The 21819-nt window shown below is 38.9% G+C and overlaps 1 protein-coding gene across 1 annotated transcript; it reads left to right on the forward strand.

The window, feature by feature from the left end:
* The first annotated feature begins 3354 nt into the window (after positions 1–3354).
* Positions 3355–18612, forward strand: LOC115918689 (ATP-dependent translocase ABCB1-like). The gene is made up of 17 exons (XM_030987043.1): positions 3355–3518; positions 4243–4479; positions 4954–5157; positions 5736–5906; positions 6433–6610; positions 7521–7669; positions 8318–8479; positions 9203–9382; positions 9988–10071; positions 10622–10825; positions 11638–11738; positions 12717–12857; positions 13754–13910; positions 14578–14775; positions 15890–16093; positions 17504–17650; positions 18239–18612. Exons 1-17 carry the CDS (start codon positions 3420–3422, stop codon positions 18467–18469), a joined length of 2847 nt encoding a protein of 948 aa, XP_030842903.1. The 5' UTR covers positions 3355–3419; the 3' UTR covers positions 18470–18612.
* Positions 18613–21819: the final 3207 nt, after the last annotated feature.

The following is a 21819-nucleotide window of genomic DNA, read 5'->3' on the forward strand; positions in this document are numbered from 1 at the left end:
TATCGTAAGGATCTGATGAGATCACCTGCGCCAGTCGCCTTTCTGCATCTTTCGACTTGACCAATTCGGTCCGCAATTTCTCCCAATCTCTCTCGGTTTCCGAGAGTTTCCTGTTTATTCTTCGTATTTCAGTCTCCTTTTCGGAAAGTTCCTTTCGGGTCTTCATCTTGAGTTAAGAGATTTCTTCTTGTTTTTTATTAACTAAAGCCCTATTTGCACAGAGCCTTGCATCCGTCTGATAGAGTTTAGTCTGGCGATGACTTTCACATTCATTTCTTAACCTACCTTTCAAATCTCGAATAATTCCGTTAGTTCCTCTAAGTTCAACTTCGATTAAGTATAGTCGCTTTAATAGGAAAAATGAACAAACAAACTCAACTAAGAAAAACAAATTGCCGCTCAAGGATGGATAAGAAGACATATATTGCAATATCACCATAACTATTGCGTATTTAGACACACTACATATAGAGGGTGTATCCATATTTGTTTTATTTTCTGCATTCTATGTAGTCAGATTAAAGCCGACGTCTGATCTGAGGTATCTCTCAAATTTTGCAAAGGTTTTCCTAGACTTTTCTGATGTCTTTTATTGGATGATGCCAAAGATGCTTCACCATGGGACTACGGAGTTAGTCTTCCGTGATGATAATTGTAATGCAGATGTGTTACTTGGGGCAAATGGAATATTATGCAGCATCTGGAACAGGTTCTTGGTATTAACGAAGCAGAATCACACGGGTTCCTCTCTCGTAATAAAGATGCAATCCATTTGAATTTACCATAGTGACAGCAGAGTAAGAAGTGCTTGTCGGTTATCCAGCATCCAGCTTATCACACCATTCTAGATTCCAGGAAGAAAACAAACCAGGATTACAAAATACATTTTGTCCTTTGCATTGCTCAAATCAAACGACGTCTTTCTTCTTTGTCAACCACTGTTCTTTGTGGCTCATGCAGGATCATGACAAATAAAAACAATAAATGAGCAATGGTTTATGCTTTAGGAATACTATTATCAAAGCTGTAATGTACTGGTATTTAATAAGGGATATGCATTTACAATTTGTTGGAATCTTAATCTCAGTTTAACATGTTTATCAAGAATAATGCTCGTACAGCTCTTATACAGTGCGATTCAGAAAAAACGAAACCGAGAATTATCGATGTTTTATCATAACTTAATCACAATTATAATCAATACATGACAGATATTTGAAAAGCTTAGATCCTCCTTTTTCATTTTTCGTTTTTCTGGGTCGCACTGTATGAGACTGTAAAGATAACTATTTGTTAATTAGTATATCACATTCCACGTTATATTACACTGTTTCAATGCTCTGCCAATGACCAGTAAAACTGGGCACGATGGCTCAGTGAGAGAGCATTTTTTTAACCTGGCGGTCCCGGCTTGTAACCAAATCTGTGCACTAGTTCCAAATGTCATTAATCCTTATTACAAAAACCATTGGAGCGGACTTAAATCCGTAACGTTCTCTGGTTGCTAATACTTACAAGCAAACACGTGTTTCCTTAGCAGGCCGGTATTAAGAAACCATCACCAGCAAACCAACTTAAACCGAACCAAGCTAGTATGAAGCATAACAGACTGTTCTAATGCAGTTATGATGTCCTTACACACAATAATTGTTGTACACACTATCACTATTCACCTATACGCCTATGAAACTCTCCCATTTGGGGAATCCTAAACTAGGTTAGTCCGTCGTTTTCACACCAAAAAAAAAAACTCGAATCAATCAATATCCCGACAGAACTTGCTTGGTAAAATATTCAAAACTGATCGATACACACCAACTGATAAGATAATATTGTCACCTATTTAGCTTAGCGTACAGATCACACTCGAAAAGTATTCTCTACATGGTTTTGCTGCAGCAATGTAGATCATTAAGGTGTAAATATTGTACAGTATATTGAAGAGCGACTATATTGTGTTTACTTTAATGAAGCCTTGCTTCAAGGGGAAAAAAATATTTATCTTAGAATTTTCATGATGATATACTACTCGCTTTGGTTATCTCCTTCCCATTCTGCTATTGCCATTTATTATTTCAATAATATATTTATATAAAAACAAGAAGAAAATCATACAAAATGTATTATGTTTCACAGACCATTTCATTTTTTTTTTTGCATGTCTTTTCAACAAAGAGAAGAAAACAAACGAATAGAAGTTTCGATGTTCTGTTCAAGAAATCCGCCTACGAAGTAGCGAACGATATCTTTGAGGATATATCATGCAAAAAGTTTTATTCTCTTACTCGATACTTTGCCAACATGATTTGAAAATACATGAAGCGTCAATGTTTTAGGCTTCCAAATTAGAGGGAATTTTTTTTTTTTGGTGCTTTAAAATTATTCAATATAGGACAAAATTTGTTTTCTTTCTCTGTTTTCTTTATAAAAACCTATTTATACGCGAACGTGGCCTTCGTGGTGTCGACTGAACACACTAGAGAAAAAACGAGCTGATTTATTACCATGATAGCTTTTTACGTAGATCTCTCTTTCTCACACGCACACACACACACACACAATCACATGCGCGCTGTCTATCTTCCCTCCTCTCTCTCTCTCTGTCTCCCCCTCCCTCTCTCTCTCTCTCTCTCTCCCTCTCTCTCTATATATATACCTGTATTTGTATATGTATGTGTGTCTCTCAGTCTCTTTCTCTCTCTTTACATGTAATATATATATATATATATATATATACTGTATAAATATATCTGTGTCTCCCAGTCTCTCATTCTCTCTCCCACTCTCTCTCTCTCTCTTTCTCCCTCTCTCTCACTCTCTCCCTCCCTCTCTTCCTCCCTCTCTCCCACCCCTCTCTCCCCCTCTCTCTCTCTTTTAATACGACTGGTTACATCTTTTTCATAAGTCAGTTCAAACTGATTCATAGTTTCTCGTCTGGCAATTTGGTTTGGGTTAGGGTTAGGATAAGGTATAGTGTTTGCTCCCGGAATCGACGAAACGTACGTGTATGTGTTTTATGTTTTTATCAGACATGGGCAAGGACCCACATTACTGGCAGTAGGACTCTTACAGGAGGCGATGTATTGACTGTGTTCTTCTGTGTCATGATCGGACTCAATTTTATTTATTTATTTATTTATCCATTTATTTACTTATTCGTCAAGTTTCCCTATTTGTTTTTTTTTATATCTATTTATCTATTTGAATGTTTATTTGTTATGTTTTTATTTATCTATTTGGATAGGTAATGGGTATTTATATATCTATTTCAATATGTATTAATGCATTTATGTATCGATTTAAATAGTTACTTGTCTATCTATTAATTAATTTATTGTCAATATCATAGGTACGGACCCACGTTAGTTGCAGAAGGACGTCTGACTGGAGGCGATGTGCTGACTGTCTTCTTCTGTGTCATGATCGGGGCTTTCTCCATTGGCAACATAACCCCATCGGTCACAGCCATCACCACCGCCAGGGGTGCAGCGGTGATTCTTTTCGAAATCATCGATGCCGTGAGTCCATACACCCAATCATTTAATTTCTAACGGGGGCGAGGAAGGATTACAAATAATACCGGCTTATAATCAGTTGCTCCCAAATTGGGCTGGTGACAGTGTCACTGTTCCTAAAATTTTTCCCTTTTTCCTAGGAAGTGGTAGAACCCCTTGGGATTCCTCTATATACACTTCCGGGCTAAAGCCAGTGTAAAGATAGGTGCATTTCTATTAGCCCGAGTTTAGCTTGGGAGCTCGAGTTACTTGCCCGATACCTTGTGAGTGCTTTGAGCAGCCCATTAAAGGATAAGTGTCCAGTATGCATATGTAGCCGTAGTTGTTTTGTATTGTCATTATAAGGTACAAATATATCACAGTGCATTAAAGAATGGAAAAAATACATTATTGAATGACACTTTGACATTTCTTCTTTCACATCAATTTCAAGTAAAGCTTTTGTTGCTCATTAGTCAGTAGGCATTGCAATAAACCCTATTTAAATGAAGGTTTACATTCTTGATATTTAATGATAATAACCGACTCAAGTCATCGATGCTTTCTTCAAAAATGGGTTCACCCCACCAGAGATGACAAGAAAGTTAGATATTTCAATTAATTAATGTGTTTTTTCTTTTCATATTGCATCACTAGATTAGTTTTACATACTGTTTTCAGGATAGGCATGGCAATAACCCAAATTTAAAACAAATTAATGTTAACATTCTTTGCATAATGGCACCAGACTCCAGTCATCGATGCTCGTTCCAAGAAGGGGGTCACCCCTGCAGAGATGACGGGGAAAATCGACTTCCAAGGGGTGCACTTCTCTTACCCCACCCGGGCAGATGTACCGGTGTTGAAAGGTGTAGATCTGAGCATTAGGAAGGGGCAGACGGTGGCCTTGGTGGGGTCCAGTGGGTGTGGCAAGTCTACCACCATCAACCTGCTCCTCCGATTCTATGATAAACTATCTGGCAAGGTAGGATATCAAAAGGTTCCCATGACAAACGTGTAGTCCAATTTTTGAAAGCGCACCTGCAGTTTTTAAGCAAAATGACTAATATACTAACATGTTTAAAGAAAGGGTTATAAGAAGAGCGTATTCAGCTCTTAATGGCTTTATACGCTACCTGTTTTATTCATCCGTCACCCCAAGTTCTTTTTAATTATTTGTGTTTTTAGTTTATAGTTGTGGGCGTGTGTGTGTATGTGTGCGCGCGCGCGTGTCTGTGTAGTGGAGAGGGGTACACAACGAGTATAATTATGCGCAATTTACGGATTGGCCAGGTTAGAGAAAATGCAAATAAAATGGGGCAGTTTAAAACTCATTCAAAGAGTGAGGATTAGGTAAAAATTACCCTGTATCAACCATTTTGAGGCCCTAGCCATAATCGTTTATAATAATTCGTTAGCTTCATATCATTTTTTCCATGTGTTTGTCTTTTTCTGAAAGATCTTAATTGATGGTAATGAAATCACCGAGCTGAATCTCCGCTGGTTGAGGGAGAACATAGGTGTGGTGAGCCAGGAACCAATCCTCTTCAACTGCTCCATAGAAACCAACATTTCCTACGGACGAGATGGTGTTACTAAGGAGGAGATCATCAAGGCTGCCAAGATGGCCAACGCCCATGACTTCATCTCAAAACTACCCAAGGTGAGCTCTAATTAAACATATCATCACTTAAAGAATCCCTAGGCCTACGTCCAGGCGTAAATTTTTTTATATATATTTAATTTCAAGTTAAGATAATTATCCTGCAGTTTGGTAATTATGCACAAAATTAACTTCGATATCTTGGGAATATCTTGGGTCAGACCACGAGTGCGTAAGTATGTGTGTGTGTGTTTGTGGGGGATAGCAGAGGTCTTACTCGATTTGAAGTGATACGAATGAAGGAGCCCAACGACAGGGGATCGGAATTAGGATGGGGATGGGGTTGTCATGGTTGTTGACAGGTCGTCTTCTTTTAGAATTTGTTTTTCGTCATTGTCCCAATCCCCCTACCCCCTCTCATCCTCTCTATTTGTCGCCCTCTCACTCACTAACTTTTCTCTCTCTCTCTCTCTCTGTCGCCCTCTCACTAACTCTTTCTCTTTTTATATAAATCCATCTCTCTTTTCTCTCCCCCCCCCCCTTTTTTTTGTTTCTCATTTTCACCATTCGATGTGGGAGGGGGCATATCCTTTGAATGCGCCAAAGTGTGAAATTATTTGTACCCTTTCTTTGCGCAGGGTTATGATACGATGGTTGGTGAGCGTGGAGCCCAGCTGTCCGGTGGTCAGAAGCAGAGAGTGGCCATCGCCAGAGCTCTGGTCAGAAACCCACCTATCCTTCTATTGGACGAAGCTACCTCAGCCCTGGACCGAGAGAGTGAGAAGGTCGTACAACAAGCTCTGGATAAGGTATGCAGTCTCGAGGAGGGGGAGGGGGCTGGGCGCTCGATGGAATATCTTGAAAGGAGGGAAAAAACAGGGACAAAAGTCATGCAAACAGCAGTTGCAAACAGGCGAACAATGGACATCCTGAAAAAGCAATAATTATAATATTTTCCGAGATGATTATTTAGAATTGCTTAAGTGTCAAAACAAATGATTTGCCTGAAAAAGTAACAAAAACTTAACAAATTAGAGAAAAGTGACGACGTGAAGTCCGGCCTATTGCCGCCCCTTTTTTTGGAAACTAAATTGTTCAGACATGAATGAATATCAAAACATCAAGAAAAATAAAGATTGCGACTTTTCACTGTATCTGTGTAAAGTGTTGAATTAGGACTATTTGGTGTGATTTCAAAATTTCGCTCATACAATGCACTTTGCTGAATCCTTATCGTTATTCTGTTTCCTCTGAGCAATTAAAAGCCAAGTCTTTATTTTGGTTGTAAATCGTCAAAGTTTAGAATAAACATGACATAGAACTTTCATTTTACAGGCCTCTGAGGGTCGGACAACCGTCGTGATTGCTCACCGTTTGACCACCATCAGGAATGCTGACGTCATCTACGCCTTTAAAGATGGACAGGTCGTCGAGTTTGGTGATCACGCTGAGTTGATGAAGAGAGACGGGGTCTACAAGCAGCTTGTGACACTGCAGACTCTCGATGGGGCAGGTAGAGATCCTTTTTTCTTTCTTTATCCAAATCTTAAATACTGACAATCTGACCGTCTTTAATTCATAACTGCACGCAACAGTAGTCGTTAGAGTAGTTGCAAATCTTTTTTCTTCTTTCTATAATCAGTTCTAAGCACGTTAACATAAGTTAGAAATAATTTTTGGGTACGCTAGAAATTATCTCGATGTATGTCGACTTATGAATAACTTACAAGCAACGTATGTGACCGTAACGATCGCATAACTTACCTACAACTTATGGCCCGCGTATGCGAGACGTATGAGCCATACACTGGCATAATTCGAAAACTTTGTGCATGCACACCATTTTTCGACGACCTCGCCGTACTACGACGTATACCAGCGTGCTTCAGCGTGGTCTTAATTTAAACAAAACGTACCCATAACTTATTCGACGTACGCCAACGTATTCGCCAAATTTGTCATACGTTGGCATACGCTGGCTAAATCGTCAAGCTGTGACAGGGCCATATGGAAAATGTGCAATATGCGTTTTAATAATATACGTTTGGAATGATGCTTTTAACTCTGCATGCCAAAGGGCTAATCCCCATTGTTCCAATCCCCAAATCCCCCGTGCCTGGTTTATTTTGAGATAATCTAATTAACGCGATGGTTCTATGAATAGCGCGTGCGAAACACACAGCACACTACAATTAGCACGAACAATAACTGCTATTACGAATGCGTGCAAACATGCACAAGGCAGTGAAGCAATTGCTCGCACGCATGTACACAGCACTTTAACGGTAGCGTGCATGCAGCCTTATGGCAAGCTATGAGTTAACTCATAGACTGCCATAAGGAGAACATTTTGTGACATTATCATTTACTCTCTTTTAATCGGAAGTCGTTATGGACCTTAATTTCATCTCACCCTTAACCAGGAGAACGATCTGAGAGCCTTAAAGAGAAGATGGCAAGCATCAGCTCCCCTTCCCGTCAAATGTCACGTGACACATCCAGACAGATATCTCGAGAGATGTCCCGCCAAATCTCGAACGCTAGTAGCGGTAAAGGAAGTCAGCTGGAAGAGGTAGTAGTTCCATAATTGTTTTAAAAGAAATCCATTTTTCAAGAGAGGCTGTTGATTAGCTGTTGATAGTACTCTATCAATTAGTAAAAAGAACACGAGTTCCATTAACATTTGTAAATAACGGCATGTATTACAATAAGTTCTTTTACTAGTCGTAAGATATATGAATGGGTGAGATGATAAATCTAAGGTGAAAAATCTGATTATTTGAATGACTTTAAGATGAGAGCCATTACTTTAATTTCTATGAATTAAAAAAATCCAGACGAGATGTATTTATGGTACATGTAAATATCTCTTTTCAGAGCATTTAAGATTGGTTCACATATTTTCTGACTGCACCTATCATTGACCAACTTTATTTACCGATTCCCAATCAAACATGCAAATTTTCCATTTTATTCTCCATGTTATTAATATACATATGTTTTAATAATTTTTTTATATTGATGTAGAATGCAGGAGGAATTCCACAATTTCTAAATCAACAAGAGTAAAAATCAGATAGTTTATTCATGCGCTCGATTCAGATGTCTACTCTCAAAGTCGTGTTTATACCCAAAACAGAACTTGAATATTACTAAATTCACCAAATCTGGTTCACCAAGAGACATTTACCAACATCTCTTACATTGGATCCACGTGTAGGATGAAGAAATCGAGGAGGAAGAGGTGGAACGAGCTAGTTACATGGAGATCCTGAAGCTAAACAAACCTGAGTGGCCCTACATAGTTGTTGGGACCTTCTTCGCCGGTGTACTGGGAATTGCTATGCCAGCATTTGCTATTCTCTTCAGTGAAGTCGTATCGGTAAGTACACGCCCTGAAATTAGTTATCGAACATTTATATACTGATAATGCTGCTTCTGCTGCTACTACTAGTAGAAGTACGACTACCACCGCAACTACTACTACCTTCACTTGTTCTTCCCCGGCCCCCACTCCGTGAACGGAGGGATACCATGCGTGTTCCAAAACTCTCCGGCTCGTAACAAAAGAAAAAGGTCGACCCGTATTGACTTTACACACCGGACTTTTGCTGAAAAAGGGGGGGGGGGGTCGCTTGGAACACGCATATGCGTACCCTAAATAACACTGAGTGGGGGGGGGGGGGCGGGGTTCTTCCTTTATAAGATACCTCTCGTCCACTATAATTACCTATGTGCCTCTGCTCTATATCATCATCGCTTCTAATGTACCTCTACAACGCATTATCACCATGATCACTACCATCCAGTAGCATTACATTCAACACGTCACCTTGGGATACGACGACCAGGAATTCTGCAATATTTCAACTACATTACCACGATTAGTCCTTCTGATTTGCATCTTATAACTGCTATACTACATTTTAATTCAAATAAAAATAAAACTCACTACTACATATCTAATGGAATTTATAAAAAGTCTAAAATACTTGAATTTCTGCTTTTAAATGTATTTCATTTTAAGGCTCCAATGGCTGTCCATACTTTTTAAGTCCAACTTAGTGTTAAGTTCTAATTAGGATCTTTGTGAAACACCTCCCAGGTGTTTAGTCTACCTCCTGACCAGATCAAAGAGGAGGCAACGTTCTGGGGCCTCATGTTCGTGGCCCTTGGTTGCGTCCTATTCGTTGCTCACAGTATGACCGGTATCTGCTTTGCTGTGTCCGGAGAGGACTTGACCCTACGACTCCGTAGAAAAGCATTCTGGACCATCCTGAGACAGGTAACCATTGAGGGCACCACTAAAATTATGATTAAATCATTTTTTAATGGAGACAAGGGGGAGGCGAAGTGCTTGGAAGCAAGAGAGAAATATTTTGCCAAAAGATGGTACAAACAACCCGGAGTTTTAAATACTAGGAATATATTTACGAAAAATATAGGTATTTCCCAACGTATACTAATAAAAGGATCCTTAAATTCACATATTTATCAATATCAAGTTGGATTTGTCGGCAGAAGTTATCATCGGTTAGATGTCGACCCAGAAATCAAATAGTACATTATCCGCCTCGAACAGGAATGAAATTTCAAAATATAAAAGTTTTCTCACCCAACATTCATGGAGTTTATTACTAAGATGTTACCCAGCCTTGCTCCGTCGCTTTGCAAATTGAATCGATTGATTTCATTATTGTTCGCCTCATTCGTGTTTCGAGTCTGCTTAACGTTTCACCAAAGTATTATTAATTCTCTTGAATTAATGCTAAGACATTTACTCCTTGGACATGATGGAAGCAAACATTTAAAACTGGTTGGACCCACTTATATTTTAAAATCATAATTAATTTGTATTTAATGGCATTCACTCGGTTTATTTTGTTTCAGGATATCACGTACTTCGATCAACCTAATCACAGCACTGGTGCACTGGCTACTAGACTCTCATCTGATGCCTCTAATGTCAAAGGGGTAACGTTTTTTTTTTACAGTTCTAGTATGGACGCTTTATTATATCGACACATGATAATTCATTGTCACCTCCATCATTTTTTTCTGTCAAGAAAATTTGGATTTTGTTTTAATAGAGCCTTGTCGGAAGATCAGAAAGGAAAAACGTCTTTTGATTACCTCTTTCACCTTCCTCTGTTGGCAAATTTGGTCCCATGCCTTCAATTAAAAATGCTACTTTTGTGCTGAATTGATACTTGTTAATTGTTTGTTTCCACTAAAAATGGGGCAAATCAAAATTTGTTTCTTCATCGAATTACAACAAAACATTCAGTTCTGTTTATTTGAGCAGCTATGTACATTAGAATGGCATAGGTTACTTCATGGTACATTTCAATTTACACTTTTAATGTGCATTAATTGAAAACATGGAAACCTCTGGAATATCGATCATTCATAACGACCCTACTTGTGAAAGGAGTATTAATCACTGATCCACGTATTCTAATTTAAAAGTATTATTGTTCTAAATGGAGATTAAACTCATATACATGTATCGTTTATATTTCAGGCGACGGGAGTTCGATTAAGCACCGTTTTACAGTCCCTGGTGACAATGGCTGCTGCATTGGCTATAGGGTTCATCTTCGGTTGGCAGCTAGCCCTCCTCATCTTCGGTTGTCTTCCGTTGCTATCGGCAATGGGAGCCATTCAGATGAAAGTGTTACAAGGAGCACAGTCCAGAGACAGGGCTCTCATTGAAGAAAGTGGAAAGGTAGGATGATAATGATGATGGTAGGGATTTATTCCTTGAAATGCTAGAGCGCCGTATGGCAGTCGTGCTAAAGCCAGGGTAATAATCGGGAGCGCCAGGAGGGTCAAATCTGACTGACATGAGCGCTATACAAGAACCCACTATTATTATTATTATTATTATTATAATGATATTGATGTTGATAATGATGATGTGATCGTGATTTAGTCGTTCTTACTAGCTTTGAGTCTTGTATTGGAGTTGGTAATCCAAATGTAAGTGTTGCAAGGACCACAGGGCAGAGATAGGGCTCTCATTTAAAGAGAGTGGAAAGGTAAGATGGGTTAAGGAATTCTCGTGATATGAAGCTTATCATGGGCGTATGGGGGTAGGGGCTGTGGAGTTGCACGCCCCCCCCCCCCCCCCACCATGCTCACCTGAGAATTTGGAATTACCAACATTCGGCCTAATGTCACCTCGTATTTTGCAGCAAGATGGTCCGGTATTAGTTCCTCTATATATTGTGTCTAATATATTTAGTATATTTTGATGATGAATTATTTACATCGCCCTGATAACAAGAAGTTGCCACCTCCACGATTATGATAAAGTATAAAAATGCCATAACTGGAAAGTTGATAATCGGACAGGAAATACAACAGCATACTGCTAAAAATCGCACCTGTATGTCTGTGATGATAGTTCTAACGCTATTTACTTCATTAGAATAAACAACACAATATTTTCATTCATGTATATCGTATAAAATAATGGACTTAATGGATTTATTTCATTAATACGATGATGTTCTATTACTTCTATGCTATTTGCAGATAGCTGCAGAATCGATCGAGAATGTACGTACCGTAACAGCTCTTAGTTTGGAAGATAGAATGATCAGGAACTATGCAGAGAAGCTGGAACAACCGTACAAGTATGTTCACGTTATTTACTGTTTATGTTGATTATGCATCATTCCTTTAAACGTGTATTTCATTTGTACACTGGGAGACCAATGATCTCTTACTGGCAACACATAGCAAGTTGAACAAGGGGGCAATGTGTTTGGCATTCAAAACGCATCGACAAAGTTTCAGAGGAACGCGAAGAGAGACGAAATTGGAGACCCTTTTTTGTAATACCTGCCAAACGAACTCTTCCCCTTTTCTGTGTCTATTTGCCAGGAAAGTTTATCGCTTTGAAAATAGCTAACCCTAATTTCTAAAAGTTCTAATTAATTCATGACGGCTCTTAACCCTTTTAATTTGTAATTAATTAACTGGTTTGAGAGATATTTTACATTTTGATGGAGGGCGAGGGGTGGGGTGGCTGCCGGACCAAAGATGTCAATGGTTGCCGAAAAATAAACAACAAAGGATACAGGTCTCAAAACCCACATTTTGCGCTGACAGACAATATTTAATCGGTTATTGTGACAACCTCACACGCCTTCTTGGACCGCCCCTGTGAACATTCTTATTTCCAACCGTGCTTCTGGCCCATGCTTCGTCTCCAGACAAGGAAAGATGGACATTCAGATGTCTCACAAGGAATCATCTTCTTCATCTTTTCTACCTACGCCACATATTTTAGATTCATCGGTTCATATTCAATTTACGCTAGTATAACTTGCAAAATTCATCCTTAAACAAGAAAACCCAGACTTATTGGCAAGAATGTTCCACCCTCTCACTTCCCCAGACAAGGGAACGTCAACAGTCAGATGGTAGGCTCGGGCTTCGGGCGTCTCACAAGGAATTATCTTCTTCATTTATGCCGCATCATTTTAGTTTCAGTGGTTACAGATTCAACATAGCAATTTCTACCTTGCAAGGTTAAAAAATTAGCCTTCAACACGAGAAATCAGGCCTACTGCAATTTTTTAAAACTCCTGCTTCTTCCATGTCTCCAGACAAGGAAAGATCAACAGTCAGATGATAGGCTTGGGCTTTGGTGTATCCCAAGGAATGATCTTCTTCATCTATGCCGCATCATTCCGGCTCGGAGGGTATCTGGTGTCCATTGGCGAGATGAGCGGTGATGATGTTTTCAAGTGAGTTTGTGATGCGAGAGTAATGTAAACTCAATTCAGAGAGATATATTTATAGAGAAATATATAAGGTTATAATGCAGGTGGACATTGCTTTAGAGTGATTATTTATTTGTAAGTGTGTGTGTGGGTGGGTGGGAGCGTGCATACGTGCATACGTGCATTTGTGCATATATAGTGTAGATAGATTAACATGATTAAGGCAGATTGACAGATAAATGAATAGTAGACATAAGTAAAGACAGATGGAGGTTATATGAATAATGTATGCATGCGTGTGTGTGTGTGTGTGCGTGCGTGCGTGTGGGTGTGTGTGCGTGTGTGGGGATATTTGGGTGGGTGGTGGTGCGTGGGTGTGTGTATGTGCTTTCGTATAATATTCACGTGTGAAGAAAAATCGAGGTAGATGAAGAGCTTAATTCCAAAAGGAGCTAAATCCACTTTTGATGAAAATTGAATTATTGATATCAGAACATTGTTCACCTATGTACCTGTATTTCAACAAAATTATTTATCTAAATTTTGGGAGCAATTATGACAAAATGCACCTTCTAATATCACTTTTTCATAGACACCTGTACAAAATCTGGGAAATAATTTCTTTTTTTCTCCTAATTTACAAAAATTGGATTTAGCCCCTTTTGGAATTATTTTGGTGTCCTTTGTCCTTAATGATTTCATTAGGTCAGCATGTCTTTGATTTCTATAGTATGATTGGCATTGGTCTAATGTGGTGCTTTCTTTTCACGATCTTCTCCTTACCATTGAATTATAATCATTCTCTGATGTCACAAGCTGAATTTTAAGTGCGTATGCATTAACACTTTCAGGTCAGCCGCATGTGTTTATTTATCTAATGATCTATTTTTTTCTTTCATAAATTTGTTTCCAATCGTCAGGGTGATCTTTGGTGTGGCCTTTGCTGGTATCTCACTTGGTCGGGCCATGGCTCTTCTCCCAGACTACGCCAAGGCTCGCCATTCTGCAGAACTTATGCTTCATCTCTTCGCCACCAAGCCACTTATTGATAACTACTCCATTGACGGAGACAAACCGGTAAACTTTATTTTCTGTTTAGTTTGAGCAGGGAGGTGAGACAGTCTTGTGTGGACCTACTTTACCCCCCTCCTCTCCTGAAAAAAATTAATAGATTCCGTTACTCTTTTCATATGAATTTGAGGTAATCTTCTTTAGGTATACTGTATACCCAGCGTTAGTTTTCACTAACTACGTAATTATTATGTTGTAAGTCAGATGTTCTCTTTTCCTTGGACAAAATATTTTCAGAACTGTACCGCCTCCTTTTAACTCACCTGGACATGCCTTTGTAGAAGGAGTCATCCTTTTCTTTTCATATTGAACTTCTTTCCTCCCTCCCTCTCTTGTTATATCTCTTTCACTCTATCTGTTTTTCTATCTCTTTCTCTTTCACTCTGTCTGTCTCTTTGTCTGTATGTCTGTCTCTGTCTTTGTCTGTCCCTCTCTCTCTTTCTCTCTCTCTCTCTCTCTCTCTCTCCCTATCCCTGTCTCTTCCCCTATTGTTTCGCCATTCCTGTTTAGAGGGCATGTGCGTTCGGGCTCTTCATAGCTATGCCCCTAACTTTGGGTGCGAGGCCATCTCTGAACAATTAAACTACTAATACTTTAGATTAATGATACATAATTGGCCTATTCATCTCGATGACATAATTTGCATATTCCATTCTCCATCCTAAACAAACAGGAACAAGTGGAGGGCAAGATCGAGTACAGCGGTCTCAAGTTCGCTTACCCTACGAGATCAGACATCACCATCCTCAAGGGACTCGATCTAACCATCAAACCAGGCCAGACTGTAGCCCTGGTAGGGGAGAGTGGGTGTGGTAAAAGTACTCTGGTATCACTCCTCGAGAGATTCTATGATCCTGAACAAGGCTCAGTGGTAAGACATCAAAGTGATTCTACTTGTAACATTAGATTAGATTACCTTGTAGATCAGTTTAGATTAGATAAGGATCAAACAAGACCAGACTGTAGCCCTCGTATAAGAGAGTGGGTGTGGTAAGAGTACTCATGTTCACTCCTAGAGAGATTCTATGTTTCTGAACAAGGCTCAGTGGTAAGATATTAAAATGATTCCTCTCCTAACAATAGATTAGATTAGATAACAATAGATTAGGATCAAACCAGGCCAGATTGTAGCCATGGCAGGAGAGATTGACTGTGGTAAGATCGATACCCTTGAATCACTCATAGATTCTGGTCAGGGTTCTGTGGTAAGACATCAAAGTGATTCTACTCGTAACATTAGATTAAATTAGATTAGATTAGGATCAAACCAGGTCAGACTATATCACTGGTAGGAAAGTGTGGCCGTAGTAAGAGAACTCTGGTATCACTCCTAGAGGGATTCTACGATTCTGGACAAGGCTCAGTGGTAAGACATCAAACAAATTCCACTCTACAAACATCCATGTAGATCTTTACTATTTAAAACGTTATATTGTCAATCTTGCAGGAACTGTCTGTGAATTTTCAAAAGTTATTTTGTAAAGTTAACTATGCTCAAACTCAAGAGAGTGAGTGTGGCAAAATGCCAATTGGTATGAATGTGTCACCTCTGGGAATCCCTTAAATCTAGGGCGAGGGAGGATCGAGAGAAAATTAGGAGTACTATATATTCGAAATTGAAATTAACTATGCTATATATGGGAGCGTTTCATTAATATCGCTCGTCATAGTGTGTCTGCCAACCCCCTCCCTATCTCGTAGATGAATTGACAAGTGCAAGAAAGACATTCTATTCTCAGTAGAAGTTCATTATAAAACAATCAAGCTGCTCTTTTTAGAACAGAATTATTATTTGCCAAGGAAAAAGGCCTTCAATTAGATCACCAAGAAACATGTGGGCTAGTTATCTTATTTTGTTTGTTGGCAAACGTCTCTTTCGGTTCACTTGTCGTCAACACCCTCCAATATTTCTTTAGCGACACCCAAGTCATCTCCTTAAAAGGAATATTGAATAAATCATCGCAAATATCTTTCTTTTTTATCAGAATGTTGATGGCAAGTCAGTGAAAGACCTCAACATCCAGTGGCTCCGAGCAAACATGGCGATCGTGAGTCAAGAACCAATCCTCTTTGCCTGTTCTATTGGAGACAACATCCAATATGGCGTTGAAAAGCCAATGGACATGGCGAATATTGAGAAAGTCGCCAAGATGGCCAACATCCATGACTTTATTTCTTCTCTTCCTCTTGTAAGTACCACAGCGACATTATGTTGGTGCTTTTGAACCATTTTGTAGGTCCGTCTTTATAGTAGCTCTTCTCTGTTGTCCTTGTTTCCTTCTCCCTTTATAGCATTGATCTATCTTCTTCCCACTTTCTTCTCCTTTGCGTCTCATCTTTAAATATTTGTCTTTCCTTTTCTTCATTATTGTTATCTTTGTCACAAGCGCGTAGCTAGGATTTAATTTTAGCGGTAGTGAGCACGCTAAGCGTGCTCCCTAGGGGTGGGTATGGGGAGGGGGGAGTTTACCCTAAGCTTTGACGTTTCAACAAATTATTAGAGAGAGATGACAATTCGTTATACCGTTCTCGACTCTTAATCCCTGTCTGTATCATAAGAGAAAGAAGACGATTCGTTGGACCGTTCTCGACTCTAAATCCTTGTCTGGATTCAGTTCCCCCTTCCCGCGCGAAAGCTTTGACATTTAATTAAATGTATCATAAGAGAAAGAAGACGATTCGTTGGACCGTTCTCGATTCTAAATCCTTGTCTGGATTCAGTTCCCCCTTCCCGCGCGAAAGCTTTGACATTTAATTAAATGTATCATTAGAGAAAGAGGACGATTCGTTGGACCGTTCTCGACGCTTAATCCTTGTCTGGATTCAGCTCCCCCCCCCCCTCTCTCGCGAAGCGCTGAAGCTTTGACGTTTCATTAAATTGTTAGAGAAAGAAGACGCTAATTCGTTGTACCGTTCTCGACTTTTAATCCTTGTATGAATTCAGTCCCCCCCCCCTCCCGCGCGAAAGCTGTGACGTTTCATTAAATGTATCATAAGAGAAAGAAGACGATTCGTTGTACCGTTCTCGGCTCTTGTCTTTGCTCCTTTTTCTTCCTACGTCCTCTCCCTTTTTTCTCTTCTCTCTCTCTCTCTCTCTCTCTCTCTTTTTGGCAGGCGTTTTTTTTTTTTTTTTTTGGGGGGGGGGGACGGGCGACCACCCCACCGCCCCCCCCCCTCCCCCCGGCTACGCGCCTGCTTTGTCATCTTTATTACCTTTACTACAATATGTCCTCTGTTTCATATACCTGCATGGTCTTTTTATCAAACGAGCAAGTTCGTTTGCTATATTTTTGCGTAACGTGATCATTCTCTCTTATTTTGTGTCTCCATTTGTGGTGACATATTTATCATGCAGTAAGGAAGTGGTGCAAAATCTAAAAATGTTATTAAACACCTTGTGCGTTTAGTCTACTTCAAATACAACCCGGGCTCACCATTCTCTTGTTAGTTTTACGCAAGTTTACGTGCATGGTAAAGGTGCTCAAACATTCGAGAGTGGCATATATACACTCATGTCCTACAAATTACGACTATGGTACCTTGGCAGGCTGTGGAGAACTGATAAGCAATAACCAAATGTTATATTGTTCCATGTTCAGGGTTATGACACGCTAGTAGGAGAGAAAGGAACCCAGCTATCTGGTGGTCAGAAGCAGAGAGTGGCCATCGCCAGAGCTATGGCCAGAAATCCTCGTATCCTACTCCTGGATGAAGCTACCTCAGCACTTGATACAGAGAGCGAAAGGGTAAAGAATCATTACATTCTTGGTAGAGATGAAAGTTTATGGGTTGATTTTGCTGCTCGGTAGGTAATCTGGGACCTATTTCACAAAGCCTTTTTTCAATGACAAATGACAAATATTAGTGACAAATCTGCTGATAACCAATCAGAAGCAACGATTTCAGTAGCTTATAACAACAACTGTCATTTGTCACTGATGACAAGTTTTGTGAAACACTCCCCCAGTTGTTGCATAAACCATAGCCTGTGGGATTTGGGTGGTTCCTCTACTGATGGGGATGACATAATTCAGGAGTCAATGGGATGACTGCGTTATTCCATTTATCAGGTCACCTCTTGAAGTCATGGTAATGCTGAAAATTAGCGGGAACCACAAATAATTATGATTATTACCTGGTAGACTACTATCCCTGTAATCTTAGATGTTCATAATCCAATTAAAAAGTGTTAATGGTTTGAAATGTCAGATATTACAAAAACAACAAAAAAGAAAAAGAAGTGCGAATTGATACCTGCAACCAATTAAAAAATATATACATAATCATAATTATTGAAGGTTATCAATCAATCAATCTCTTCCTATGTTTTCCAGGTCGTCCAAGCAGCCCTCGACAACGCCATGAAGGACCGGACATCGATCGTCATCGCCCACCGTCTCTCCACCATCCAGAACGCTGACGTCATCGCCGTCATCAGAGACGGAGTCGTGGTCGAGAGCGGTAGCCATCAGGAGCTCCTTAAGAAGAGGGGGCACTATTTTACGCTCACAGGAGGACTAGTCGTTGCTGACGTCAACGAGAAGAAAGCTATAAAGTCGGGATAGAATATAATTCCTAGGGCATTCTCTTACCCACCCCCCCCCCAAAAAAAAATAGTTCAATGTAACAGATATACTTTAGAAGAGGTGCACTACTTTATGCTCACTGTGGGACTTGTTTGTTGATGACGCTGATCTATAGAATCCTATAAAATCACGGTAGCTAAAGTCACAGGGTATAATCATAAAGAAAACTCTACCTATTATAGCTCTCTGTATTAAAGAGATATTTAATGAAGAAGATGGACCAACATTTTACGCTCACTGTGGGACTAGTTATTGGTGATGCTTATCAGGAGAAACCTATAGAACCATGGTAGAAGAAAGTCTAAAAGCATAAGCGATACCTTGGAATTGTCCTAAATAAATTTAGTACATTTAAAAATGATTTTTGTATTACTAAATCAGTTATTATTGTTTCCTCATAAAATAATAATTCATAATGATAACCTTTACAGGGGGGGGCCTTCACCCTACAAGCTCTGTTTTTTTTGGTCGGCCCTCCTTCCCTTTCAATTTCTTGTTTATTTTGTTTAAAGCTTATCTGCCGTAGTTTACAGAAGAGATTAGACTGCCCTGCAAGGTCACTGGACAGGTGGTTATCTCATCAACTCAGCTCTCAGTTAACATAAGAAAAAGAGGATCATGGGGGACCAATGGTCACCGATTAGGCATTGTTTCTTATATAGAGGGCGCAAGTAGCTACAAGTAGTGCAGTGGGCCTTTAATGAATTGTATTGTGCAAATTGATTATGAATATGTGAATATGTTAAAATGTACCATCATTGTAAGTATGAAAAATTGAAAAAGGAAAAATAATTGAATTGAATTGAATTGAATACGTTCTGGGATCGAAAACTCTTTGTGACAGCGCTACTTAAAAAGAAGGGGTACAACTTTACGCTCACTGGGAGACTTGTCGTTGATACCACGGATTGCAAGAACCTTCTAGAATCATAACAGAAGTTACAGGGCATTCCCAAAGCAAACAAATCCAATTTTAACTATAAATATTGTAACAAAGCTACTTAAGCTAGGAGGGGGAGTATCATTGTACGCTCACTAAGGAATTTTAAATAAAAACAAATTATAGTTGATCAAGGTGATCAATCAAATAATAACATCGTAGTGATAAAAGAAGTACCAGAGCACACTCATAGCAAAAATTTACAGTATATTTATAAAAGATACTTTAAGAAGAGAGGGCACTTTTTTAGCGCTTACTGGAAGACTAGTTATTTAAAATTGATGATGCTGATCAGAAGAAACCTATAGAATCATGATAAAAGAGAGTATTAGGACATACTTCTAGTCGTCATACTACTTATAAGCTGTTTGTATTACCTATCCCATAAATCAGTGAAGTGTGCTTTTTCTCTTTGCAATTTACTACATGTAGATATGGTATACATGGTATTCTAATTACAAGCAATTGCCCCGCCACCCGAATAAAGGCTCGTTCAAATATGACGCGAGAAATCCGCAAGGGTTTTATTCAAGACGACGTAAAGTGTAACATGCCTCACATTTCTGGGGGGGTGTTTCACAAAGATCCTAAGTTGAACTTATCTCTAAGTTGGACTTAACAATTATGGAGAGCCATTTGTAGCCTTTAAATCAAATATAGTCAAAAGCAAAAATTCAAGTATTTTATACTTTTCATAAATTCCACATCAAGAACATGAAATCTCCTTTATAATAGAAAATATGAATGATTTAAATCAACATTTTATGCCTTTTAAAATAGCTTTTACAAAATATTTTCAAAGACGCTAACGGACTTGTTAAGTCCAAGTTAGAGATAAGTTAAACTTTGGATCTTTGTGAAACGAGTCACAGATCTTATAACAGTTACAGAGCTTATTGAATACCGTGAAGCTCACGTCCATTGTTGAGCGCAATTGCCATTCGTTTATACCGCCATAATTATATGAACGAGCCTTAATAAGTGACGATCGCCAGAGTATTGGTATTTTTATTTTTATTATTGGGGGGGGGGGCTGCAGCTCCCTGGTGCCACAATTCCCTCACTGTGTGTCGAGTCATGATGAATATTCATAATCAATTTGAATTTCATTTTCATGTAATGGGATTCTTTAAAACTCAATATCAGCGCGCTCTAGAAGTGATTCCCCCGATTTTTCGATATGTTTATAATGTACTGATGATGAGTAAAGGCAAACTTTGTCGGTATTTCGGTTAACGTTAAAATTTAGAGCTGTATGTTATTGTTGATATGATTAAAGTGGACACCTTAATTATCCAAGGAGCCTGGTGGTTGGTGAGATCGATATTGGATCAACTTTACGTCTAATTATTTCATTGAAATTAAATTGTAAGATGTTATATTCTGCCATACAAATGTGCAATTAATGATTGTTTTGGGAAAAATCTAAAGGAAGGAATATTTGCCTTCGTATTTTCACTTGTTTGGACACTTCATCATACCTCTTCCTTTTGTCAATTAGGGTGCTCATAGACAGTGTTTGTAAAGTACATTATACTTGTGAAATTTACTGTACGATTTACTGTTATTCTTAAGGTTTTCCTGCTTCTAATTGAATTGCCTTTTATAAATCGACCATTTATATCATAATAAAGATAGAGTTCAAACAACTTCACTTAATTTAAAGGTTTAAATCTTGTCAAAGTTTATTATTCATGACATTCTTTTTATTGTAAAGAGAGTGATGGGGAGAGGCAGGGGGAGTGGAAGACACATAGAGAGAGAGAGAGAGAGAGAGAGAGAGAGAGAGAGAGAGAGAGAGATTGCAAGAAATGGAGCAGAAATATACAGAGTACCAAACTAACATTGTTAAAATTTGTAGGATTTGGGTAACGTAATTTCAAATGAGATCAAACTGACCAACACATTTTTTTACATTCCCCTTTCATTCCCTTGTCCCTCTAATTCTCTCTCCCTTACCGCTTACTAGTCTTGCTCTAGCTGCCTCAGGACCCCCCCCCCCCCCCTTCTCCTTCCACTCTCTCTTTTCTCCTCATCCTCCTTTCTTTTTCTCTCATTTACATCTTTTATAAAATACACAAATCTCCCCTTTTCACGTATTTAAATATGTCATGAATTTCATATAACCTAGAACTTTTGTTTTCCTAATTTTTAATCCAGTATGAATTGTTCAAATAAACAAATGAATAAATCTTTATCATTATTATGACTACATCTTTTCTAATGATGTGGGGTTTATTCATAGATACTACACTTTTTAGTAGGATCGAAGGGCAAAGGAAAGTGATATTTACGACACTTTCATATGCAACAATTGGTACTGGACCCCTGCCTCCCCCTCCCTCTCCCCCTCCCCCTGTAATTAAAACATCATTATAATCAGGATGAA

This window comes from Strongylocentrotus purpuratus, unplaced genomic scaffold (assembly GCF_000002235.5).
Source record: "Strongylocentrotus purpuratus isolate Spur 01 unplaced genomic scaffold, Spur_5.0 spur5_scaffold_16, whole genome shotgun sequence".
NCBI classification, from domain to species: Eukaryota; Metazoa; Echinodermata; class Echinoidea; order Camarodonta; family Strongylocentrotidae; genus Strongylocentrotus; species Strongylocentrotus purpuratus.